Source organism: Symphalangus syndactylus, chromosome 12 (genome assembly GCF_028878055.3).
Source record: "Symphalangus syndactylus isolate Jambi chromosome 12, NHGRI_mSymSyn1-v2.1_pri, whole genome shotgun sequence".
Lineage (NCBI taxonomy): Eukaryota > Metazoa > Chordata > Mammalia > Primates > Hylobatidae > Symphalangus > Symphalangus syndactylus.
Window position 1 is genome coordinate 93,074,733 of NC_072441.2, and position 26,825 is coordinate 93,101,557.

Genomic DNA, 26,825 nt, shown 5'->3' on the forward strand with positions numbered 1-26,825 from the left:
CCACAAATGTTTACTGAGATCCTTCTAATGTCCAGTACCAGGAATACACACATCAATAGGACATGGTTCTTGTACTTCATAAAGTCATAGAAAGCAAAAAGAACTGGTAGTTATCTGGTTCAGTTATCTGAATCTCTGAAAGAGAAGAAATATACCAGCCAGTGTAGTCAATATTATTTTCAAAAATTTGGTGAATGGCCATTGTAAGGTGTATTTACACACATATAATCATATTCCTGTCAACTATAAATATATGAATTGCTTATAAGCATGATTGACATTTGTTATTCTTACATAGATTTTGTGAGTGACTAGCAAAAGCTGTTCTTTGCTTCTAGAACCATGCTGTCCCAATATAACTTTTTGCATTGATGGAAATGTTCTATTTTAGCACTCTCCAATAAGTTAGCCTTTAGCAAAACATAGCTATTGAGCACTTGAAATACGGCTAGCTCGTTATCCTCAGCAAACTAACACAGCAACAGAAAACCAAACACCGCATGTTCTCACTTATAGGTGGGAGCTAAACAATGAAAACACACGGGCACATGGGGGGAACAACACCCACTGGGGCCTGTTGAGGGGATGAGGGGAGGGAGAGCATCAGGAAGAATACCTAATGAATGCTGGGCTGAATACCTAGGTGATGGGTGGAGCAAACCACCATGGCACACATTTGCCTGTGTAGCAAACCTGCACATCCTGCACATGTACCCCAGAACTTTAAATAAAAGTTGGAAATTAAAAAAAAAAAAAGTATTGGGCATGAGGTCCAAAAGAGAATTGGTATCAACTAAGTACTGTTAACATACAAGATATGACAATAAAGAATACCGATTAGCTGCTAGATATGAAGATGCATACATATAAACAAGCATGTTTTTCAAAATAAACATCTTGAAACTAAAAAAAAAGAAATATGGCTAGTTTGAAAAAGAAAATAAATTTTTAATTTTATTTAATTTAAGGTAATTTAAATTTTCAGTAGCCACTTTTGGCCAGTGGCTACCATGTTGGCTAGTGAAGTTCTAGATGCTCTGCCGGTTATTTGGTAACTGTAACTTGGTAAAGTAAGTTAAAAGAATAAATGTGATGGTGTGCAAGAGTAATATAAATAAAACTAGAAAATATAATTTAAAAATTTAGAATAGCTAGGAACTATGAAAAGTAGGAAGAAATAATTTACTAATCAACTACAAAGCATTAGCAGAATAAAATTGGCAGGAGAGTGATAAAATCGCTTGTAAATTGCAAAATGAAGGTTAAAATGAAGCCACCAAAGTGGGGTGACGGTGTTAGAGGTGTCACCATGCTGTGAAAACAGAGTAGACTTCTTAACACAAAACATAGAAAAGCATGCTTTCTGCTTAAATCAGCCTTTCTAAAAATAAATAGAGCTCTTTATTAAAAATTAACTATATATAAGAAGTTAACTCTGGTTATCATAATAATATGCCTCAAACTGTGAAATAATATGGAGGGAGATTTAAAATATAAATATAGAAATACCTACATTTGTTATGGTTTTTTTGAAATAATTTTTCACTGTGTCAGCCACTAATTCATCCAACCTAATAATTCTTCAAGCCCAAGCAGGACATGTCTTTGAACTCGTCTTGAACTCTTTCTTTAAGTCTAAACCCTGTAGGGCTTACATAAGATAGAGGATTTGTTTCAAATCTCCCAGGTGACCTAAGCCTTTGCTGGCAGCCTCTGCCTCGCCGTTTCTTCCTCCCTGCCCTGCTAGTCTATTCCAAGTGTAGTCTGTAGATCAACAACATTACCTGGGAGCTTGTGAGCCATGCAGAATCTCAGGCCCCGCCCAGACCTATTAAATCAGATGCTACAATTTAACCAGATCCCCTGGCAATTGTTAAGCACATTAAGTTTGAGAAGCTCTGCTCTAGTGTGTAAAGTCTACATGCTCTCTAGGGCTTACTGAAGAGAAGGAATTACATAGCTTTATTTGCATTAAGGATACCTTTTAAAATGTTTTCAACATTTTATTTAAAAAATTTTCAAACATATGGAAAACTGGAAAGAATTTTACAGTGAAATCAGTATTCTCACCACCTAGATTCTGTCATTAATATTTAACTCTACTGGCTTCGTCATATTGTCATCCTTTTATCCTTCTGTGCATCCATCAATCCATCTTGATTTTTTTTCATTCATTTCAAAGTAAATTGCAGACAACAGTACATTTTCTCCTAAGTAAGTATCCTGGTACATGTATCATTAACTAGAGTTCAATATTTATTTGCAGTATTTTTCTCTTCTGGAACAAAATTGTACACATTCTCTTCTCTTGAAGTTTTTTTTTGTTTTATTTTTTGAGACGGAGTCTCGCTCTGTTACCCAGGCTGGAGTGCAGTGGCGCAATCTCGGCTCACTGCAAGCTCCACCTCCCGGGTTCACGCTATTCTCCTGCCTCAGCGTCCCAAGTAGCTGGGACTACAGGCGCCCGCCACCACGCGCAGCTAATTTTTTGTATTTTTTAGTAGAGACGGAGTTTCACCGTGTTAGCCAGGATGTTCTCGATCTCCTGACCTCGTGATCCGCCCGCCTCAGCCTCCCAAAGTGCTGAGTCTCTTAAGTTTTAACAAATGTAATACACTTGTATATAAGTTTCCTACCCTTTGTTTTCTTGTGTCTACCTCATTCCTATAGTTTACAAAACAAAATAAGAAGGAAATGGAAGGACGGGGCACATAGTTGTCCACAAAATAGTCTGTTCTTTTCCCAGCAGCCAGGGGCTCCCTCCCTTCCACCTCCTACCCTCAGTCCCTCATTCTATCTTATAACCAAGCATTGCTAGAAAGGCCAATTTAAATCAAATGAGATGGTTTATTCTACACTTGTCTCATGTTCTGATATGGTGAGCCTGCTTTTAAAGGCTTGTATTCAACTTATATTCACATTTCAATGAGAAAAGTTTTTGAGATATATAAAAATAGAAACTTTCTAATAGATATCAGAAAGTTAAATTATAGTGTGATTACCTCACTATTACATTTTTCCTCTTTTGCCTTTTGCCGTTTCTCCCCTTTCTTCTTTCCCTTTACCCAGATAGACCCTTGACCTCTAGTCCTTAGGCCAAGTAAAGGGAATTGACAAGAACCTTATAGTGAAAGAATTTATGTTGCCTGGTGATAAGCATTTTGGAGACCGAATGATATGGAAAAGAACTCTTAAGAACTCAATTATGATTGTTCTGTTGTGTATCCTCTCAGGGTGACATATGGAAGGCTTACGACTAGTTCATTTCTTTATTAAAATTAAATTTGGAAAATATTTAGACAGCTCTTTCCTGGATCTAGGCTACCCTACACCTTTATTGTGTCATACTTGGTTAACCAGCCTAGATAGTGACCCAGTGATCATACATAAGAGCAGGATTTTAGATCAAGTGTTACTTCGCTGAGAAATGTGTGGTGCTCATTATAACGGAAGGCAAGACTGTTCTAGAATCTAGGTGTGAAGTATCAGTAGAGGTGGATTTTTAAACTAAATTAAAAGAATAAATATGATAGCCTGCAAGGGTAATATAATATAAATAAAACTAGAAAATTAAATAGAAAATATAATTTAAAAAATTAGAATAGCAGGGAACTAAGAAAAAGAAAAGTAGGAAGAAAGAATTTACTAATCAACTACAAAGCACTGGAAGGATAAAACTGGCAGGAGAGTGATAAAATTGCATGTAAATTGCAAAATGAAGGTTAAAAGCAATTAAGATACACAAGTACTGAAGAGAATAATAAAAACATAAAATAAGCTAGGATGAGTAGTTAAAATAAATAAACACCAGCTAAGAAGATACAAAGATTAAAAAATAGATCAAGTAGTAATAAAATAAGGAAGTGGTTTAAGGCAGTAAATTAAAGAACAATTAAAAAACAATAAGGAGAGAAAATTAACAGGCCAAAATGACACTTAATAACTGTATTAATAGCTAACATTTATTGACTTCTTTCCATGTGGTAGACACTATATGTACATTAACTTCTTTAATTCAACTGTATTAAAATAATTAGGAATTTATTTTTGAGGTAAACAAAAAAAAGTTCAGAGAAGGGAAAGCCAGGCATCAGGGCAATAACCCTCCCCTCGCTAAAAAAAACAAAAACAAAACAAAAACTGAAGGTAAGCAAAATAGATCTGCAGATATCAATTTTCATTCCTTGTCTAATGTGGTGATTTTTGCAGTTGAAAAACACCCAGTACCCGCCCTGGTACTTTTCTTTTACTTCCTTTCTAGATCACAGGTTCCTGAAGTGGCTAGCATCATAAAATGAGCATTCTCTTTTTCTCTTGTCATATATAAGATTGACCTTTGTTAGGGGCAAAAAAGTTTTCAATCAGTAGAATCCATAGCCCAGAACCTATGGCAGTGGGCAAACATCTCATAATCCCACTCATCTTATGTGACCTAGCTTAGGCCTATCTTCTGGAAGTACTTCCTAGTTCCTTCAAACTGTGCCTATGTACTACTTAGTACACTGGAATTGGAGTGGGATTTCGTTTCTGACACTTACCTTTCATTCCTCTCTAGACCATAGAATTCTGAAGAGAAGGATCATAGTTTTATATCCTGTTCCTCAACTCAGGCCTGGTATACAGTAGGTGCTCAATGAATGCTTTTCAAAGTGAGCCTAGTTGAACCTGTTGTCAGTGGGTTTTGTGTGTATGTTTTTTTAACCAGCAACCGGTCTATTCTGACTGGATTTTCTGCCTGCCTTGAACCCCCACAAACGTATTTTTGTGTTTCTATTATCCAGAGAATTTCTTCCATGAGAAAATGGCTTTTTGTACTTTTTTTTTTCTGTTTACCACAGACTGGTACCCATCTTTGACCTCCAACTTATTTATATTGCGTACCCTATAATTTTTATGCCAGAAATATTTTATGGGTGTATATATACTCTGGATATGGGTATATATATGTATATGTGTGTGTGTGTGTGTGTGTGTGTGTGTGTGTGTATTCAGAGCTCAGATATCTGTTACTGTTTTTTCTCTTTTCCATACTTTTCTTTGGGGCAGGTGTTATCTCTGTGGCCTTGAGCTTGATCCATAATTCACCCATTCACTCATTTGTTTAGCAGACATTTTCTTGGGACTTATTATTACCCAGAATTGTGTTGGGCATTAAGGCAAAGAAAATGAAAAGGAGACCTAATCCCTGTTCTTGAGCAGCTCTCCGTCTTGATCTTGCTGTTTAGCCTATTTCCATTGACCCTATCTCTCTCTCTTTCTTTCTTTCTTTCTTTCTTTCTTTCTTTCTTTCTTTCTTTCTTTCTTTCTTTCTTTCTCTCTTTCTTTTTTGAGACAGAGTCTCACTCTGTCACCCAGGCTGGAATGCAGTGGCACAATCTTGGCAACCTCCACTTCCTGGGTTCAAGCAATTCTCATGTCTCAGCCTCCCAAGTAGCTGGGATTACAGGCATGCCCCACCACGCCCGGCTAATTTTTGTATTTTTTTAGTAGAGACAGGGTTTCACCATGTTGGACAGGCTGTTCTCAAAATCTGGACCTCAGGTGATCCACCCACTTCAGCCTCCCAAAGTGGTGGGATTACAGGCGTGAGCCACCACACCCGGCCAGCCCTATTTTCATGGAAAGAAAAAAACAACTATTAACACTCTTCACAGGTAATTGTTGTATTTTGAAAAGAGTTATGAAATCACTTGCTGACTTTCTCTTCTCTGGGGAGAAGAGTCTGAGTTCCCTCAGCCTTTCTTCCTAAGACCTGTGGTTGGCTATAAATTGCATTGGTTGCTCTTGTCTAATGACTCTGGATATTGACAACACAAAACAAAGACATAAGTTAGATATGGACTCTTCTTCAGACACTTTGTTTAAATTTTAAATTTTTTTCTGATTGCAAATTAATATTTAATGTAGAAAATTTGGAGAATCTAGGAAAACCACAAAGAAGAAAATTTACTGTTAACTTTGTGCTCATAGCCTTCTAGCACTTTATGTATAAGTGTGTTTTTTATGTGGGTGTAAGAAAGTTACATTTCCTTTTACCTACCTATATTACTAAAAATGTGTTATGAATATTTTCCATATCATTAAACATTCTTCTCAAGCATAACTTTAAATAACTGCATAGGAAACTGTTATAGGGAAAGTCCACAATGTGTTTAATCAATTTATACTATAGAACATTTAAGCTACGTTTTGATTTTGGGTTTGTTTTTCTTTTACTATTATTAATAACACGGTGGTAAGCTTTATAGTACAGAAAATTTAATGCACATTTTCTGTTATTTCCTTGGATAAATTTCTAAAAATGGAATTGCTAGATCAAAGGGTATGCATAAGTTTACAGTCTTTGTGATGTATTGTAAACTTTTCTTCTAGGAACTTCTATTAATTTATGGTTCTCACTAACAGTTTCTGGTAGTTTCCATTTCCTCACACCCTCAACTGTTTTTCAGTCTTTGTCAATTATCAAATCATTAAATGGCATCTCGTTTTTATTTTAACTTATATCCCTTGGGTTACTAGTGTGATTGAACATTTTTTATAGGTTTATTGGCCTTTTGTATATATTCTTGAAATGTTCATCTCTTTTCTTACTGATTTCTAAGAACTCTTACACAATAAGGATATTAATCCTCCTGCACTTGGCCAGCATTTAGTGAATAGAGGAAATTCTATTTCTGAGTGGAGGAGGACTCCTGTGGAATAAGGCCCCAAGTCTCATCCTATTTCTGTGTGAAGTTCTTCAGAGTGAAAGCTGGATTATTGCCCTAGGAAAACTAAAGGCAGATCTGTAAGTGATACCAGTATTGATCTTAAAATAAATAAATTAATTAACCCTACAATCTGAACTAGCTTGACATTTTCTATTTTTCTGATCTATGAAAAATCTCAGGTTGTAAAATAGTGCCCAAGAATTTTCCAAAAGAACCTAGAGATATGTTAGTGAAAAGTTTGGGGGGAGATCTGCCCTAGGCCTAGTATGACCCTAAGCCAAATAAATAAGTCCTTGGTTTGTTTATAGCCAGGTTGAAGAGGTAATAGTTACATCTATTAAAAAAGCTTTTTTATGACCTTTGCTACACTTAGGTCAAGAAAATGGTATTTTGAGTGACTAGATGTTTTATTTTGGATGCTCGATCAGTCTCCTTGTTTCTTTTACTATCTGTAAGATAACACATTCTTCTAGGTTGTTGAACTTTGACATCTCACCATCATCTGCTCTGCCCATCTTATTCCGTAGCAGCACATGTACAGAAAAGCCAAAGCAGACTCCTGAGCCCACGGTACAGCTGGAAGGTTTCTACTGCAGAGATTCTGGGACTCTTTAAAAAGAAAAAATAAAAATTTCAAAAAAATCAAACCCCCTTACACTTAGATAAGAATTCCAGAATAAAAGAGGGTGTCCCCCAGCATCCCCTGAACATTTCTAGGGTGATGTCAAGTGAATTCAAAATTCTTGAACACATAGATTGTTTTCAAGCTCTTGTTTTCATTTCATCAGTAAATAGAATTTTAAAAATAACAATATCCTCCCATCAGTAAATTTGGCACAATGGATACTAGCACCCCGTTCTCGTACATTCTTGTCAACATTTTCTGTCTGCATCCCCCACCCCCAAGCCCAGGCCTGCTTCCCACTATATCTCCCCCCAACCCTTCTGTTAGCTGTAATGACCCTGCAAACACTAAATGGCATTTGAGTGCATTAAGCAGCAAACTCTCTGGTGACATAGCAATTATGGCTCTGAAATAGATTTGGTGCGTCACGGAAGATAAGGGTTTTGAAAGTTTCTGTTGTGATTATAGCCTGTAACTCCCACAAATAATAGGCTTCAAAATAAGAGGCTGCCAACGGAGCCTTTGTGGCTTTGTCTCAGTGATGGCACGTAAATTGCTATTAATGTCCTAAGTGTACTTGAATATGCCAGTCTTTGGGATGTGGAGTTGGCTCAGTGTCTCTCTTTACATGGCATGTCATTGTTGGTCTGATAATCTGGGGTAATTGCTGTCTCTTGGATGGTCAGAAAAGTGTAAGGGGTTTAGCTTCCTGTGTGATGGTAAATAGCCTCAAAATTTACCCCACGAGGGCAGGTTCACACATACTGGCTGTGTGTGTATTTCATGTGTAGCCACCGTTCACTGTTAAGATGTGTATACAATCACTGTGTGTACCCTTAGTAAATAATAGCCTTGTCAACAAAGCAAAAGCAAAATCAAAGGTTACAAAAATGAAATGAAGAATTCAGGGCTGTATAGGGTCAGCCAATCAGATAATTTATATTGAGAGTTTAAAAAAGAAAAAGAATACCCTTACTTGAATTATCTAGGTTTAGCTTTATGAGGAAGCATAACTGTCTTGTCTTACGTAGCTACTCTTTTCTAGTGTAAGTAGCATCTGTGTGTCTGTCTATATTCTTTAGGTACTATGAGTACATTCGAAATGTATATCAGCTCTATGTGAATATAATAAATGTGGAAATCATGCATGTTGTCGAATGCTGTTTGTTGATGTTTAGAAGTGTATTTGTGTTTTGGTTTGTGCAGCTGTGCGGGCAAAGGTTATTTATTCAGATATAAGTAGAATTCTCTGCACTAAGACACCTTTGTTTAGCTAAAATCAAGCTGAGCTTACTTTTCTTTGCCAGGAGATCAGGATAGCCTTTGGAAAAGTAAGAAAATCAAACTTCAGGCTTTAGCCTCTTGTATGTTCATTTAGCCTAAGGACTCCTTAAGTCTGTAAGACATGAACACGTTATGTGTAACTGTCCTATTTGTACTTTTAACAGAAATGGGAAAGCAACTCAACCCAAAACCTGGAAATGCACACCGTCTCCTATACTGTGTGAGTTATGGAGAGGCTCAGCTAAAACCACCCCCTGTGTCTCAGATCCCTTATATGACATTATTAATCCTGGATCTTCGCAACAGATTCATTAGAAAAGAATAAAGCTAAGAAGGAGCCAGAGTAGATCTTGATCTCAGAGTTGATGTATTATACAAGCACACTTTAATAATGTGGCATTAGGATGTTGGCAGGAGGGCACACTATGGTGGTGCTACAGTTGATGGAATCTTCCAGTTGGTGACTGAGCACCCCTTAGCAGTTAGGGTGCATGCAAGATAAAATTCAAGGTAGTAACTTGTAACAAGAGAGTTTGTTTTCATACCATGTGAACATGGATCAGATACAACATCTTACTCTTAGGTCTTAGACCAGAACTCTGCCTTGCCAGTGTAAGTTAAGCCATATTCACTGGCAAGATGGTGCCACCCATGGTCGAGCCTCAGAAGCATAGCCCTGCAGGAGCAGAGCTTGTCTTGTTCAAAACCAAGTTTGGTGAGGTGGATTGTTGCTTAGTAGCAGGAGATATTAGAATCCTCGGACTTTTCTGAGGCCAGTCTTGTGATTCATATGTTCTAGCATCTTAATAAACAACATAGGGATTCCCAAAGGTGAACTGAAGAGCACGAGTCACCTGCCTTTAGCCGTGAGCATCCGAAGTAGCCGTGCTCTGCATGTGGAGCCCACACATTGTCCCACAGCCCCAGCTTTTGAAAATTGAAATGTCCAAAAAGCAGTAGCAGGCAGTGGGCACTAAGTCTGGCAAATCCTGGGTTCTGAGATCTAGTTTTCTCTCCTGAGAAGTAGGAGTAAGAGTTCACACTAGATTTATGTACCATTGTGTATTTGTGATCCAGAGCAAGAGATGGACCTATAACTGTGCAGTTATGCTGGGCACCTGCAGCCAAGCCATCTAGTATTCACAGGAACGAGACACCAAGGGAAGGCTTCAAAGCCGTCATTTCTCCATCCATTCAACCAAGTGCTTAATTGAGCAGCTGCTGTGTCAAACATGAGCCTAGTCCTGTAATGGCTTGTTGTTGAATGATTTACCATCTCATTGAGGATAAATATCAAAGCCCTTCGTGTAGCCTGCAAGTCTGGGCATGGCTAAGTCCTCTCCTCTCCGGTCCTGTCTTGCTTCACTCACCACTGCTCTCCTCTGTTCCACTCTTTCTGGCCTTCTTTGAGTCCCTTGGAGACTCTGGAAAGGTTTCTCTTTGCCCCACTCTTGGCTTGTCTGTTTTCTGTTCACCTTCAGGCTGATCTTCCATAAGCCCAAGTGAGGTCCCTCTTTTGTACTGTCTCCTACCACTTATTGCCATCTAGAATCTGTATACATTATTTTGATAATATAGCAAATGTCAACTTCCTGCAAAACAGTAAACTCCTTGAGAGCAGAAACAAGATTTTTTTAACTTATTTTATCAACCACTGTATGCCCAGTATGTAGCACAAGTCAGCACTGAATACGTATTTATGTAATTAGAAACTAAGTGATTACAGCCAAAAACATATGGTGCTCACTTGGAGATTTTAAATGATAAATAAAAGTTGCACGTAGTTTTAAATGTCAAAATGAAGGATCAGTAAGTCAGTGGTATTAGAGGCTAGAGACATGGGTGATGTGTGCCTTGAAGAAACCTACAAGAATGAGGTGACTCTCAAGCTGGGCCTTGAAAGATGACATGGATTTGTAGGGTCCAGAGGAGATAGACAGGCAAAGGCAAAAAAAATCCTCTCACTTGACTTCTCTTTACAGTAAAGGAAGGATTCTCACTTTGACAACAAAAAATTATTATTTCTTTGCAGCAGCGTAAACTACAAAAGTCTTTGCAGCAAGGATTTCTATTCTCCACCAGGAATGGCTGAATGCATTGCACTGCTAATCTTTCTGAACATAGAGACCTGTAAACAAGATCTCAGGATTCAAGAGGCTTGATGGGAGCCAGACTAGAGAGGGGTGTGGTGGTGTGGCATTGATGTGAAGCCACCAGGGGCTGACCTAGTGGTAAGTGGCAATTAGAGAGGATACCCTAGCAGTCAAAGGACCATGGAAACAGGAATCCTAGAGCCAGCAGCATGAGGAAATCCAAGCAGAGGATTGGCTTCTGGGAAGTATGATGGCAGGTAGTAGTTGGTGAGCTGAGGTTCCAGAGCAGTATTCCAGTAACAAGAGCAAGTCCCTTTCTCGGTCTTTAAGGAACTGTAATAAATAGTAGAAAATTAAGCAAAGCTAGGCATAAGCTTGGTAGAGATGGTCTCAACCTTGCACAGGAAAGAAGTTCCTGTATGAAGATACTGATGCAAAATGTCCAAGTAAGACAAGCGGCAAAATTGATTCTGAGTTACCTATGGTACCAAACTAGGCCAGAAGAAAATTTCTTCTGTCTGAGAGCACATGTTATTCCCATATAGGGTTGCCAGATTTAGTAAATGGAAATACTGCATGGGACATACTTATAAAATTACAGTGTAACAGGGCATCCCATATTTTATCTGGCAATGTCATTCCTAGATCCTGAGAGGGAAGCTGAGTCTGTATATGGGTCTCGCACCAGAGAGAGAAAAGATAGGGGCTCAAGGACGAAACAGGCCATTAGGAGACTATGTCTGTTTTGCATTTTTGCAATTCCCACTGTGCTCAGGGTGGTAACTGGGATACAGATGCAGGGTAGATTGTCTTCCTTCTCCTTGTGCCTTTCTGGAGAACACTCCTTGTTAAGACAGTGTGCTAAGCTGTGGCACTGCAACTGTCAGGTTCCAGTGTCTTTCTCAATTGCTTTCCCTAAACACAAAACAAAACAGTATAAATATTAATTATCATTGCTTGTTTGGGATAAGCTATGAAGCACCAAATCTCCCTGATGCCAGTTTAGTAAGAGAAACATTCACTGCCTGAATATTAAAGTTACCCTGAAACTTGGCAGTGCTTCTGCTCTGTCTTTTGAATATTTTCTAGGTGTACACAGCTATTTACATATAGTTGGAATGAATTATGGAGGTCAGGGATCTGATACCATATGTCTCTCCATGCCCATGTTGGAGGATGGATGTCACAGTGCCACCAAGTGTTTCTTTACTTGGTCCTATGCCTCTCCAAGAAACATTTATCAAAATCGGTGATGTGTCAGGCACTGTGGTGGGCACTTTGGAATAAAAGATAAATTCCACGGCCTTGCTTTTATGGTCGGGTAGGTGAAACCGACATGTGAAGGAACACACGCAATACAGCAGCACATGTGCTGTGACAGAGGCACATACATAGAACTGGGGCCCTGCGGGAGGAAGAAACAAAAAACATGGCCAGGGGACAGATGGATGTGCAAAGATATTCAAATTCAGTCTTACAAAGCAGCCAAGGTGTGAGTGAGATGTAATTGGAGGATTGAGGGCACGGCATTCAAGGGGAAAGAAGCAGGCATGAGACGGCTGCTCTGTCCTGAGAAATTCATGGGAATGTAAATACTTGTGTTGATAGGGGAAGTAAGCAAGACCAAGGCTGTGGCAGACCTGCTGAGGACATTGAACCTCATCTTGAGGCCAGTGGGTAGCCATTGAAGATTTCAACAGGGAGATGACATGTGCAGAATGACACTTTTGAATGATAGCTCTGGTGGCAGCTAGAAATAGGACTGGAGGAATACCCAGACCGGGCCTGGATCTGTTTTCCACTGTAAAATTCCCCAGGAAATTTTGAATCTTTTGACGTCCCTAAGGGGGCTTTCCAATAGCATCTTTTCAAAGTGCTGTCTGTGTAATCTTGGGAAAGTGTTAAGCATATCAGGAAGACATATTTCTTCTAGCTTGATAGAAGAATGATGAATCTAGGATGTGACCTCTACTGTGTGAGCTGATGTCTCCCTGATATATGGTGGCTCTGTGTGTGTTTGCATAGAGAGGGAAAGAGGATGCATCCGTGTCTCTTTGTTTTTCTTCCTGGCCGTTCCCAACAGTGACTGGGTGATTGAGGGGCTGGAGCACGTGCAGCTCCTCACCCACGCTGAAGGCATCTCTAGTAATGGCATCTGGCCCATATGCAGATCTAGCTCCACTCTGTGCTGACATCAGCCAGTTTGTGGCACCTCAGCGTATTTCTGGGTTGCAAATGAGAGTTTCTTAGTGCCAGGCTTGCTTGGGCTGTCACATCAGGTGATGAATTCTCTGCATCAATGGTGTGCTGCTAAGGTAATCGCAGAGGAAGAGGGAGAAAAAGAGGAGATGGGGCAGGTGGTTCTCAGCCCAGCAGCCGCTGCTCAGGGCTAAAAGCAGTACTGGATCCACAACAGGGAGGGAGAGGCAACTACCTGTGGTCCCCGTTCTGGTTCAAGTTGGGTGGTAGAGAAAAGGCAGGGTTTTGGTTGCAATTCTGTGTCGCGTGTCCTGTCAGGAGAAACCACGTGGGTTTTCCCATCTGCCATTGCCCCATCCTTGGCTCAAGAGCTAGCTCCCTCTACCTCCTCAGATAGGCATGTTTTGCATTACCTTTTAGATGAATTTCTAGCAAAATTTGGTGTATACCAAATTATATGCCAAATTCTTTAGGGTAGACCATGGAGTAAATAGTCATTTTTATTCCTGAAACATTTTGTTTCCAAGTATCTTTGTGTTTTGGAAATCCAGATTTTCTTATCTTGGGAACCTGCTGTATTTTATCTTAGTTTTATATTCTATGAGCTTCTCTCTTGGTGAGCTCCAGGTTGAGCCTGCTCTGCAGGCTTAGGCTTCATCTGGGAGAATTAAAAGTTACGTTGGGTCACACTTCCCAAGTGTTGCATCACAGGCCACAGAATTACCTATATAAAACTGAGTGCAAATGTAGACACTCTTCCACTAAAATGTTTTTAGCAATTAAAAGGGTACCTTTGGTTTTGCAGATTTTACCTCCCACCCTGTGACCCCTCTGTGGTTTATGACATTAGCATTTCCAAGAGTGTGTTCATTATAAAGAATTGTTTGCATCAGAAAGTAGAGAGGGAAGCTGAGGTGCAGAAAAAAAATAAAAATAAAAGTCTTATTTTCCACCCCGCCCCCACCCACTGCACAGTTGTTAATGAAAACATCCTCTCCTCTCACTGTGCCCAGAGATAAACACACAAAGGCGGAGTTTCCTACTTAATATTCACCCACAGTCGAGGGTAGAGGGAAGGAATTGCTCCCCAGGGTTAACGTGGCAGTAAGCGAGGTCAGCTGTTTCCCAAGACGGTGCAGCCTCTGAACGTCTTCCATTAAAGCTAGAATGATACAGCTGAAGCAGCCGAAGTGATTTACAGGAAACTCAGTTGAGTTTGCTCGCAGTTTCTATCTTATGATGGTTTTAGCAGTAACAGCAGCAAATAATATACCGTCCTATAAAGCACCTCTAGAGAAAAGAATTCTTCCACATTCCCCAGCATGACATGCTTCTTCTAAAAAGTATTTGTGTTTCTCTAACTTAAACCCTATAGGCTACAATGTCCTAAATTTGGTGAGAAGTGGGAGGTCATAGCTGGCATATCCTGGAATAGGGTGGCCGAAAGTCTCATTTTGCCCAGGCTGTAGGGGTCTACTGGGATCTGAGACTTTAGGTACTAACATGGGAAAGTCCTGGGCAAACTGGGATGGATGGTCACCAAATCTGAGGGTGTGTGTGTGTGTGTGTGTGTGTATGTATCTGTGTGCATGTTTATGGTTGGAGGGGGAGTGGAAAAAAGGGGAGTGAAAGAGGTTTTGTTTAATGTATTTCTTTTAGCTAGAAGGTTTTATATATTCTTCACTAGGCCAACTAGAATAATATAATGCTGGTTTTGAGATTAGCTTGAAATAATTCCTGTTTCTCCTGTCTGTGGATTCTCTGTACCCCCTGATATCTTACACACTGGTCTGAGAAAACAGAACTTTTTAAAGAAAAGAGATCAAATTTTTACTATTTGAGTTATTTCAGGTCTGGGATGACTCAAGAAGAAGTCTCCCAGAACCTTCTGGGCAATATAGAATGCCTTGTCAATTCCTTCTTAATGAAACACCACAGAACTAATTTTCTTTACTAATGGCTTCTTTTTTTGCACCACTTATTGTTATCTTAATGGAATTATGGCATGGCTAAATGATAGAGTGGTGATTTGTGAGCAATGTAATAGAACTCCATTGTTCCATGTGCTATGACATATACACTCACTGCTTTCATAGAGCTTCCTTATCTGCTTGTTTTATACCAGAGTGAGTCTAAGATACATGCTTTTTTTCTTTTTTTTTTTTTTCTTTTTGGCTGAATTTTACTCTACTTCATGACATTGTACTTAAAAACTTCTGTCATGTTTTCTTAAATTTCTGTACTGCTGAGTCATTTTTATTCCTGAAACACTTTGTTTCCAAATATCTTTGTGCTTTGGAAATCCAGATTTTCTTATCTCGGGAACCTGCTGCATTCCCCAGTGTGATGTGCTTCCTCTAAAAAGTAGGACCCCTGCCTCCCGCCCCTACAGATACACTCCTGCCTGCCTGCCTGCCTGCCTGCCTGTCTGTCTACCTATCTGTCTGTCTGTCTACCTACCTATCTATCTACCTGTCTGTCTACTTATCTATCTATCTAAATATCTATCTGGTAAACATTGACATATAAAAATGAGTAGGAGAAACAGATACCAAAGCAATTATATGTGTCATCAAAGCTGAATAATTTTCCCCAAGTAGTAGGATTATGGGTGCATGCTGTATATTTTGTTTTTTATGCTCTCTTATTTCCCAAATATTATCGAGTGAGTATATCTTATTTTAAAAAATGACATTAAAGGATCTTCTTTGGAAAAAATAAACGTGGCCGCCATTCTTAGTCAGCCTAAAATGGCACCAGAATCTATTTTCCTGGTTGGGATGGGAGGCTACAATATTATCACCCCCGTGGCAGACTTGCATTAGGAATTTGAATTAATTCTGTTCTTGATTCTGGTTATACGACAGAGTCTTTGCCCCCAAAAGTTGGAAAAGCTTTCTGTTATGAAAGAAAGAATTACTTTCCTCCTAATTGTTCTCTGTCTAATCTCTTTATCACAAACAGCAGGGGGAAATGTCCTCCAACAGAGAAAAGGAGTGAGAGGAGCAACTTGACTGAGTTAGGAGATGGGAGATTGGAACTTGAGAGCAGTTATTTGCTGACCCACGATTGGGGAGCAGTGTTCTTGGCATTACTCAGGATGCCCTCTTGGTATCCAGATCTGCTTTTCAGTGAGGTGTGAACAAAACCTACCCTGATGCTGAAGTAACTGGTAGGAGCTGCTTTGAATTAAAAGCCTGGCTTTCCTGGGAAAATTGGAGCATCATTTGGGTGAGCCAATGATAAAGAAAGCCAAGTGGATGAAAAGTGCAGAGAAAATGGAGCCTGATTCAAAGGTCTCAAGGCCTGTGTTCTCAGTCATGAACCGGGACACCTGCTTTTCTCTTGCACCTCTGCTCTCTTATGAATAAAATGGGAATGGACATTTCTAACACCTATCAAGTGCCAGGCGCTCTCCAGGTGCCATGGAATATGCAAGAGTTGAAGTGGTAGTCCCTCCCAAACAGCAACAATAATACCTGGACCATCTCCCCCAGATTTTTCAGAGAATGAGAGGATAGTACAATAGGAAACATTTTACCAGGGATGTCCCAGACCTGATCTGTTCAACATGAACTACGAAGGAACACGGTAATTGAAGGGGGAAAGGCATTTTAGTACACTTATATTTCAATGCTTTAAAACATATAAGCAATCTTGAATTATGCATCACGAATTAACCACTATAGCAAAGGATTCTTCAACTATTTTAGTGCTGGGATTTTTTTGAAAGGGGTGGTTACTAAACAGATTTTTTTTTTTAGAACCAGTTTTAACAGTTTTATTGTTGGGATGCTCCTGGATCTAGAGTCTTGTAAAATGATCTCCAAATATCGATCAAAGCCTATACCTTCCCGTCTCACCACCTCTCTGGATTTATCCACACAGACCAGTCCTTATGGCCTTGGCACCATTGTTGTTATCTGTTATAGCCACCTGAATCACCCTCTGTACTTTTCAAACTCACCTCAAAGAGCGCTCCCTCTATGAAGTATTTCCTGATGTTGCAACAAAATGTGATATTGTTTTCACTTGAAACTTCATAACAATGGGACTCTACCATTTATTAGGTTCTGCCTTGATTTATAGTTCATTCGTGGGCTTATCTCCCTCCTTGAGCACACGAACTACATCTCACCCATCATTATATACCCATGAGCATCTAGTATAGAACCTTGTGTAGAACAAATACCTAGAATCCCATAAATACATGGGGACATCCAGAGTCAGAAAGAACCCTAGAAAGCATTTTAGCCAACCTTCTTCTTTTTCAAAAAAGAAGACTAAGGTCAAATAGGTGAAGGTGCTTTACCATCGACATTAGCTAGTTGTTGCCAGAGTCAGAACCAAAACCTTGAGTCTCTTGACCTGCAGGATAGCTGTCATTTCACTGCTGGCTGGGACTTATAGAGTCTTTGAGAAGTATAAACACATCATACTAGTGGGAGGTATTAACATCATAACCAGAGGCTCACTGGGAGGACCCAAACTTATTTGAGGGTGGGGGCAATATTATCACCTACAGTTATAGTTGCCCATTTGATGAGTGTCTCCATGTGCCAGGCACTGTGCTAGGTCCTTTACACAAGATGCCTCATTGTCATTGTCTGCTGAAAACAGCCACCCAATCTCAGAAGACTGACTTCTCTCCCTTTTTCCCTTCTAGGCTAATGGAGGTTGGCAGGATGCTACTACCCCTTCATCAGTGACCTCCCCTACAGAAGGCCCTGGCAGTGTTCACTCTGATACCTCCAACTGATCTCCCAGCAATCGCATCCCGGCTGACCCTGTGCCCCAGTTGGGGCAGGGGCAGGAGGGAGGGTTTCTCTCCCAACGCTGAAGCGGTCAGACTGGAGGTCGAAGCAATCAGCAAACACAATAAGAGTCTCCTTCTCTTCTCTTCTTTGGGATGCTATTTCAGCCAATCTGGACACTTCTTTATACTCTCTTCCCTTTTTTTTCTGGGTAGAAGCCACCCTTCCCTGCCTCCAGCTGTCAGCCTGGTTTTCGTCATCTTCCCTGCCCCTGTGCCTCTGTCCTAGACTCCCGGGGTCCCCGCCCTCTCTCATATCACTGAAGGATATTTTCAACAATTAGAGGAATTTAAAGAGGAAAAAATTACAAAGAAAATAATAAAAGTGTTTGTACGTTTTCATGCTGGTGGTTTGAGGAGCCAAATTTACCTCACTCGAATCCCTCACTCCCTATGTTAACAGAAAATCCTTCTCTGTTTCTCTTATTACTCTCACTACCTCTTAGCAGGAATACGCCACATTGCCCTACTCATTCCAGGCCTCCCTGCTTTCTCTTGCTCTTCCTTCCTGGGGACAGTACTGATTGGAACACTTTCCTCCTCTTCCTTCCTAGCCCCAGCTATTCACTGGGGACTGTCATAGCTGGGATTCTAAAGGTGCCACATTTTTCAGTTTCATCTCCACTAGGTTGGTTCCTGGGCAGGAAGTCAGGCAGCAGGGAAGGACACGGGAACAGCAGGTGGAGAATTCCTACAGGCTTTCTTATCCTGCTAGGAACAGCTCTCAGTTTCAGAGGCACAGTCTTTGGAGACCATTCAATACTCGGAAAGCAGTATTTAGAACCTATTGCAAAACTGGGCCTGAGTTAGGCATGGTGATGAATGCATCAGAAAGGAATAGAAAGTTCTTATCCTGAAACCCTTCAACCTCAACTATGCCTTTATAGACACACACGTTTACGCACATGCAGGCACATGCACCATCTCACATCCTCACTTTCCCAAGATGCCATATACAATTACCTACATTAATAAGTGTAGCACTATACCTTATGAGCCCGAGAGAGGGAATTAGTGACTCTAAGTGAAGGTCACCGACACAGAGAAGCAGTATGTGTCTGGGGCTTCTAGGACCTGCAGGCCCATTAGCGTGCACTTACCAGAATGGCATACACAGGACCTGATCATGAGGAAGACCAGGTTTCCAGTGTAAACTACTCTTGTTCCCACCACCTCTGGAGCACTCAGGGAGCCACATACAGTATTTACAATGTCTTTGATGTACTTGGTTCTGTTTCATTTTTTGTTTTATATTAGGCACACTGTATTAATTTTCCAAAGTGTTATACCACACTATGTTCTTGGTCCTGACCTATTGCTCTGGAGGAAAGAGTTGTATAAGAACGTGGCTCATGTGAACTTTTGCTAGCTTCATTTGAGGACCTGAGAATCACGGGGAAAGGGAAGGTAATGTTTTCATTGAAATCATCACAGTGATTTTTATTCCCTGGGAACGCAGCGTGTACTAAAAATACATGAGAAAATAGCATGTACATGAAAGCTATTCTCAAAAGTCACCTGAGCTCACCATCTTCATAGCCAACCCTACCAGCTATAAAGATGGCAGCTCTATCACTTGATTAAGTGGGAGGTGGTCAAATATTTTGGTGCCTCATTTTCTTCATCCGTGAGATGGGAACTGTTATGCCTGGCTTACTAAGAGGCCTGGGAGAGACTGAAGAAGTTGATTTTATTCATATCCATCTGTAAATGCGAAGTCAGGGGAAGTAATGTCCCTGAAATAAACAGGTTCATGCCATCTAGGGACAATAAATGGTTTTCTTTTTGTAACTTCTGGTTAATATCAGTACCTTGATGTCATCACCATGATGACAAAGAGAAGAGTTATTGTTGATCTTGGTTTTGGTCTGTGTGGTTTCTTAGGATAAAGAAAAACTTCCAAACTAGAAAAACAGGCCCTGGTTCTCTTAGTTTGCATTTGAACCCAATATGTTGCCTTGTACATACTTGGTCCCTGTCACATTGACTGCTTGAGAGGCTTCCAGGGAGAAGTATGAGACCCTGAGGGGTGAGAATGGGCAGCTAGCAAGAACATGGAAATTCTGCATGTCTCTACAGTCATGAATAGAAAACACTGTGTGTGCTCAGGGAAGCAGGGGATGCCACTGAAGAAACTCAAGGGAATGTGTATTTGAAGGAAATGCAAAAACTAAATATTTAGCAAAATGAAATTATGCCTTGATGACTAAAAGGCACTAGAAAGGTTGTGTCTACTAACTTCTGCCCTAATCGGAACAGATGCCTAGAAGGAGCATTTTTGTGACAACTTCATAGTGATTAGAATCAGTGGAGAACTCCATCTTAGTGGCAGGAATATAATGAAACTACCCACACAAGAACATGGTTGAACCACATTTGCTTGACTTAGGACAAAGTATGAAAGAGAGACAAAAGGGTTCTCTTGGAAACAAGAGTGACTCCTGATGTGGCCTGAATAATTGCCATGTTAAGTTAATGCAAAAGATCAGAACAGTGCTACATTTGCACAGGCAGTTTCTCCCCGGGCAGTAGTTTTCACTGATGATCAGCTTTCACAGCATTTTCCCCAACCAGCATTTCACTTAGTCTTCTCTATACCCAGCACCTCCCCCTGGCACCCCCTGCAAGCCCACTATCATTTCCGACTTCCAACGTGGCATCCGTGAGATCTGTCCACATTAGGCGAAGCAGGAGAACACTGAGAGCAGCAGGATGGGTTTGGAAAGAGCGTGCCTCTGGAAACACAGCTTCCTGGGAATTCACATGAGGCCAGTCCTATAGATAGCAAGATGCACCCCAGGATTTCTTCATTTTCTAATAGATGTGGGAGTGCTCCATTTTCCCCAATAGCGAATTTCCCCTGAGAAACGATACTAGACCCTGGGTTTGCCCACCTTGTAACTCTTCCTTATCTCCTCCTTTTCATTCCTAATTCCTCCTCCCCTGGCGTGGAATTGACGCCCGTGCAGTACATTTGCCAAGTGGCACCTTCTTTCAATTTATGTTTCATTTTGCTATGGTGGTGATTCTTTATTTGCTGGTTGTCTTTTCTCACACATCTTTCTCTCTCTGTCTCTCTCTTTCCTGCTTTTTGTTTTTCTGCCCAGAAAAACCTGACTTCGATACCAAAAAAGATGAAACTACAGAAACTCAAATTTAAAAAAAACTTTAAAAAAAAAACAAAAAAATACTCAATGATTCTTTCAGCTTTATTAACATTTTCCATTGTTTCTTGCGACTTGTGTCTCGTTCTTTGTAGTATTGATGAGGAACATTTGATAATGAATGTTCTTGTATATTCAGATAAAGAAAAAAAAACCAAAAAAGCGGTCTGAATTTAATAGTGTTTATAATAAAAATTTTAAAAATGACCCTCATAGCACGCAAAACAGGATGGGGAATTTCCCCTCTTCCTTCTGTGACAATGCGCATCATTCCTGCATTAGTTTTTAACACCAAACTACCTACATTCATCATTTCCCTCATTTTTCTTTTATTTTCTTGCATTTGTGAATTAGTTCAAGAATGCTAGAAAAGTGTCGAGTTGTGCACATCCATTTCTTGTTTCACAATGTTTAAAAGTGACAGTAATTCATTTTGTAAACTAAAAAAAAAAAAGGTTGGAATAGTGAGCATAATAGGTACAACCTAACACATTATTATGTTTATTAACTTTGAGACCCAGAAATAAATTCTTTTCTTTTCTTTATTCTTGCTCTTAAAAATACAAAAAAAAATGTTTTGTTTTGTGTTATTTTTGGTTTGTTTATTGGGGGGGCTTTTTTTTAATTGTCAGGATTATGATCTTGCTGTTTTTCTTCAATATGTATACAAGGTGATGTGAAAAGATGACTTGGGCAGAGTAGTAAGAACAAGTAGGCTTGTTCTTTTACTTTGCTTCGGAATTCAGTTAATGCCAAAAGCAAAGATCAAGCCCATGTTGATGTCTCATTGCTCACCTGCATTTCCAGAGAGTGTGACACTCATGCAGTCCCTGAGAAAAATAAAATCAGGGACATGCTTCTCCTTTTAGCCTTTTAAAACTTCAAAACATTTAGTCCAAGGGAACTTTTTATGCTATCAGGAAAGGTTTTTGCCGTTTTTGATTCTGCTTGTCACAGCCAAGTACTTTGTTTTATTTCTCTCTAATTAATAACTACATTCCATGAGGCCTCTTCCAACTAGAGAGGCCTTTTCTTCCAGAAGAGTCCTGCAGGAGATGCTGGTATGATGGGCACCATTGGCTAAGTAAACTACATGCAGGAAGCAGTCCTTGGGGCCAGTCTGCCAGCTGAGTCCTGGTTTTGGATGAAGAGTTAATGAGATATTGGGCCAGGCTCAATGCTGTGGTTTTAATGCTAAGGGGTTAAGTTTACTTCACAAAGTACACCTCTTAGTAACCTCTGACTTAGGCAGCTGCTTAAAGCAAATTGCAAAACTGGCTTGATTTGGAATGTTTTTATTACAGGAAAAAAGAAAGCCATATTATCTGGAAAAAATTTCATTTTAAATACCATTATTCAACAAATTATGTTCAGAAAGTGGTCAGAACTTAAGCAAGAAAAGTAAAGAAAGAATGCAGGATTGTGGAGCAACACTTTAGGAAATATTTCTACCTGAACACTTGTACTCTTGAAGTCATAACAAAATAATGATAAGCTTTTCACATCACCTTTATGGTTTCAATCCCTAGCTCAAAGCTTCCTGGAATCTTTTATTTTTTGTAGACTTTTTTTTCTTTTGTTAAAATAAATAAAACATTCAATGTTTTTCTCCTTTTCTCTCTTATTCTTTTCTTTGGCATTTTCATTTTGAAATGCTTTCCTTTGGTTGTTGGTTTTATTCTCCCCCTACCCCTCCCCTTTTCTTATTATTCAGAATATAAACCTGCAAAGCTCTGCTCTGTTTTGGTTTTGAAAATTTAAGCTTTTCTGCTTCTGTGAGAGCACAGGCTTCTGTCCCTTTTGATTCCAACTGAACTTTTGTGTTCTCTAATGATACTAACACGGTGTAGGTTTTACAGTCTCCTAATTTGTACTGGTAATGCATATTCCAAATAAATAGTTTCTTTTGTTGCAAAAAAAAATACTTGTATTTTGTGCACATTTCTTTTCTTACATGCTGGCAACTTCTCTTTCCCCAAACTAGGCCTGCATTAGTGTAGATTATGGTTGAAACTGTTGCCCTAATCACTGAAAGGTCTACATACTATGGTGGTGGGGCAGAGACCTTATGGACCACCTTCTTCACTCAGGAAATAAGAAGGAAGGAAGAAAGGATCATTTGTGGGTAAACAATAGCTGTATTACAGAGGGACAGAGCACCCCATCTTGTCTGCTTGCAACTGGCAGCCATCCACCAAGCACCAGTTGCCAGGAGTATTTTCCATAATAAATTCTAAGTTCCTAAGTCATAGCTGTCTGCCCAGTGATTCTCCTTTTCTTCTCTTTGCTGTGATCGGGTCATAAGAAAAGTTGTAGTTCCCAAGAGGTATTTCAGGGGAAGGAATCTAGGTTACAAATAATACCCAGCTGTAGGCTCTCAGGAGTGTGATAGATGTTACTCCCAACAGATGTGCATCTCTACCATCTGTTATGCCTACCATCCCAAAGAAGCATCTCTTCCAATAGTCTGCACTCATATTGAACTCCTGACCTTTGAGGTTTCGATGTGTTACAGAGTGTGGTGTCCCCAGTGTTCTAGCTGGAACACCAGGCCTCCACACCTAAGTCTGTGCCCAAGTCTTTAACACCATCTTCCCACCCACAGAGTGGGATGGAACTCCTTGTCTGGCTTTTGACATGTTACTCTAGGGCCATCACATGCATTACATTCTCATTTTCATGCTGTAGCTCTCCTATGAGGCTCTGTCCAGATCCTCTATGAGACGAGTATGTATTGAAAGTTGAGGTAAAAATCACTTATCCCAATCACGATTCTAAATGATAGAAACTAGATCAAAGCATCCCCAGCCCGTGGGAATCAAATTATCGTTTTTATTAATGGACAAGCTAAGTACCCATTGGCCTCCAAAGTTTACAGCTATCTGCTAATGTTGAGTTGGTGAGTGTCACCAGAAGCCAAAATGGAGGACTCGTGTTCTCTCTTCAAATCTAAACATTAGAATATACTTACGGGAGCAAGCAGGCTCTGATTACTTCCTTTATCAATTGCATGGAAAATTAGAGTCTAACTCACCCACCTAGTGTATTACTTAGAGTGGTACTAAATACATGTAACAAACAGACCAAAAATGTATACTGCCTCAAATGCAATACAAGCTATTTCTCACTTAGGGTATAGCCTAAGGCAAATGTCCCTGGTCATTGCCTCTCCTTGAAGTAATTCGGGGATCTAGGTGCTTCTACTTTGTGGCTCATCCATCCTCCAAGAATCTGTAGCTTTTCACATCTAGCCCACAGAAGGGAAAGGGTGTGAAGAAGGCCCACCCACTTCTTGAAAGCCTTGACCAAGACTTCCCTTCTGTTCATATTCCTAAATGCAGGGTTAGAGGTAGGCGTGGGGATTAGAAAAGTAGTCCCTGGCTAGGCAGCCACTTCCTGGGAATAATTGCACACAGTAACTTTGTGGACAGCTGACTATCTCCATCACACCTAGTGATGGGATAAAGAAGAGCAAAAGACTAGCCCATATATAGCTGTTTCATTGACCGGACACACTTTCAGTAGAGACATTTCCATGTCAGCATTCCACACTTGGCTTGATTACTCTTCACAAAGAAGATCAAGAGAGAGATTTAACAGGGGCCAGAGATGTCCAATCCAATATTGCCCACTTAAAGTAGAGGAACAGAAGTCTCCAGCTCTATGGAAATGTAAGAATGTGAGAGAACCCCTTTTTTCCAAAGTTCTCCAAATGTTGTTTTCTAGCTTGCCTTAGCACCAAGCCTGTGGTCATTAGGAAGGGAGAGCTACAGTACGTTAGGGCCACCTTGTTGCCATCTTCGGGTCACACTGACATGTTTACTGCTAGCTGGAAGAATCAAGTCTGGCAGCCAGCAGTCATCTTAAAGAGTATGGTAAAGTGTTAAGTCTAACCCCTTAAAATCACAATATCTCATACGCTCACCCCTTCTCCCATACCATAGCTTTGTACATGGCTATCCTTATAGACTAGACTTCCACCAAATCCCCATTTTATTTATTTATTTTTATTTATTTTATTATTTTTTTGAGACAGTGTCTCGTGTGATCTCTGCTCACTGCAACCTCCACCTCCTGGGTTCAAGCGATTCTCCTGCCTCAGCCTCCTAAGTAGCTGGGATTACAGGCATGCACCACCATGCCCAAATAATTTTTGTAATTATAGTAGAGACCGAGGTCTCACCATGTTGGCCAGGCTGGTCTCGAACTCCTGGCCTCAAGTGATCCTCCTGCCTTGGTCTCCCAAAGTACTGGGATTATAGGCATGAGCCACCACACACGGCCAAATCCCCATTTCAAAAAAAGACATGACTGGTCCAAGTGCAGTAGTGTTTGCAACTAATTGATTACAACCAGTTACAGATTCCTTTGTTCCTTCTCCTCTCCCACTGCTTACTTTGATAAGCCTTTTAAATTAAAAAAAATTTTTTTAAAAAAACATGCAACAAAATGTCAATTTTACTGACCATGATTTCGTATGCAGAATATAGCCTTCCTTCTGGAAACATCCAGTGTGGAAAGAGGCACAAGAACCTAGTCTTGGCCGGGCGTGGTGGCTCACTCTTGTAATCCCAGCACTTTGGGAGGCTGAGGCGGGCGGATCACGAGGTCAGGAGATCGAGACCATGGTGAAACCTTGTCTCTACTAAAAATATAAAAAAATTAGCCGGGCGTGGTGGCGGGCGCCTGTAGTCCCAGCTACTCGGAGAGGCTGAGGCAGGAGAATGGCGTGAACCCGGGAGGCAGAGCTTGCAGTGAGCCGAGATCGTGCCACTGCACTCCAGCCTGGGTGACAGAGCGAGACTCCGTCTCAAAAAAAAAAAAAAAAAAAAAAAAACCTAGTCTTATCAAATCATTCAGTGGGTGAGTTCAAGAAGGTTGTTTTAATCTGGATCCCTAAATCAGCAATGATGTTCTGCTTTGGGGAGTTCCCTCTCATTCCTGCATAAAAGCTGCTATAGTGTACAAAGAAGTAAGTGGTTTTGCTGACCACCGAGGCCAGTGTGATTCAACCTATGGCTTCCAGCCTTAGGCAGAGTTCTGAGGTCACCTTGGGCATAGTAGAGGTGAGGTAAGGAAGGTTGTAAAGGGTTATAGCAGTGGCATTGCCCAGGGCCACATTCTTTGGAGAATCATTGTCCTTGTGTAACCTCCCAGGACCCATGCAAAAGACAATGCAGCTCTTATTTCTGGATGCTTCTAGATAGATCAAAATGGTGCATTCATTAATATCCAGGTTCTCCTGTACCCTCAGCCAAAATTCACTCTCTCCCACAATGCCCAGCCACACAACATAGCTCACCAGAGTTAACCCGCACTTTGTGATAGCATAAAAGGCCCCAAGTGATCGCATACATTTGAATACAAATCTCTGATTCTAATATTCAGAGAGAAGTTGAAGTTCAAAATAAAATCCTCCTCTCTCTCTCTTTTTTTTTTCTTCTTTTTTTCTTTTCTTTTTTTTTTTTTTTTTTTTTTGAGACGGGTTCTTGCTGTTTCACCAGGCTGGACTGAGGTGGCACAAACATGGCTCATTGCCGTCTCAACCTCCCTGAGCTCAAATGATCCTCCCACCTCAGCTATTCAAGTAGCTGGGACTTCAGGCATGCACCATACCTGGCTAATGTTTGTATTTTCTGTAGAGATGAGGTCTTGCCATGTTGCTCAAGCTGGTGTTGAACTCCTGGGCTCAAGCGATCTGCCTACATTGGCCTCCCAAAGTGCTAGGATTATAGGCGTGAGCCACCATGCCTAGGTTCCTCTCTTTTAAATTAAAATTCAAAGGAATAGTAGTCTACAACTCCAGTCTCCAATTTCCTCCTACTGTGTTCATTCCCAGCCAGTATACCCTCATTCCATTGCCAGAAGTAAAGTTGAAGGCCTTCCTTCTACAGCAGCAGCTGGCCTCTTCTACTGAAATGAGGAAAATCGTTCTGC

At 40.4% G+C, this 26,825-nt stretch overlaps 1 protein-coding gene across 11 annotated transcripts in view; it reads left to right on the forward strand.

The window, feature by feature from the left end:
• The window catches only part of PBX1 (PBX homeobox 1), a 328,066-nt gene that overhangs the window by 270,431 nt on the left and 30,810 nt on the right, over positions 1–26,825 (forward strand). For 9 of the 11 annotated variants that reach the window (XM_063625013.1, XM_063625017.1, XM_063625011.1 and 6 more), the window contains one exon: positions 17,578–22,810. The exons of the other annotated variants lie outside the window; for them this stretch is intronic. In XM_063625013.1, coding sequence (XP_063481083.1) covers positions 17,578–17,670 — 93 coding nt within the window. In that variant the 3' untranslated portion in view covers positions 17,671–22,810. Of the gene's footprint in view, positions 1–17,577; positions 22,811–26,825 lie in introns of those variants that run through there. 11 annotated transcript variants of the gene reach the window in all.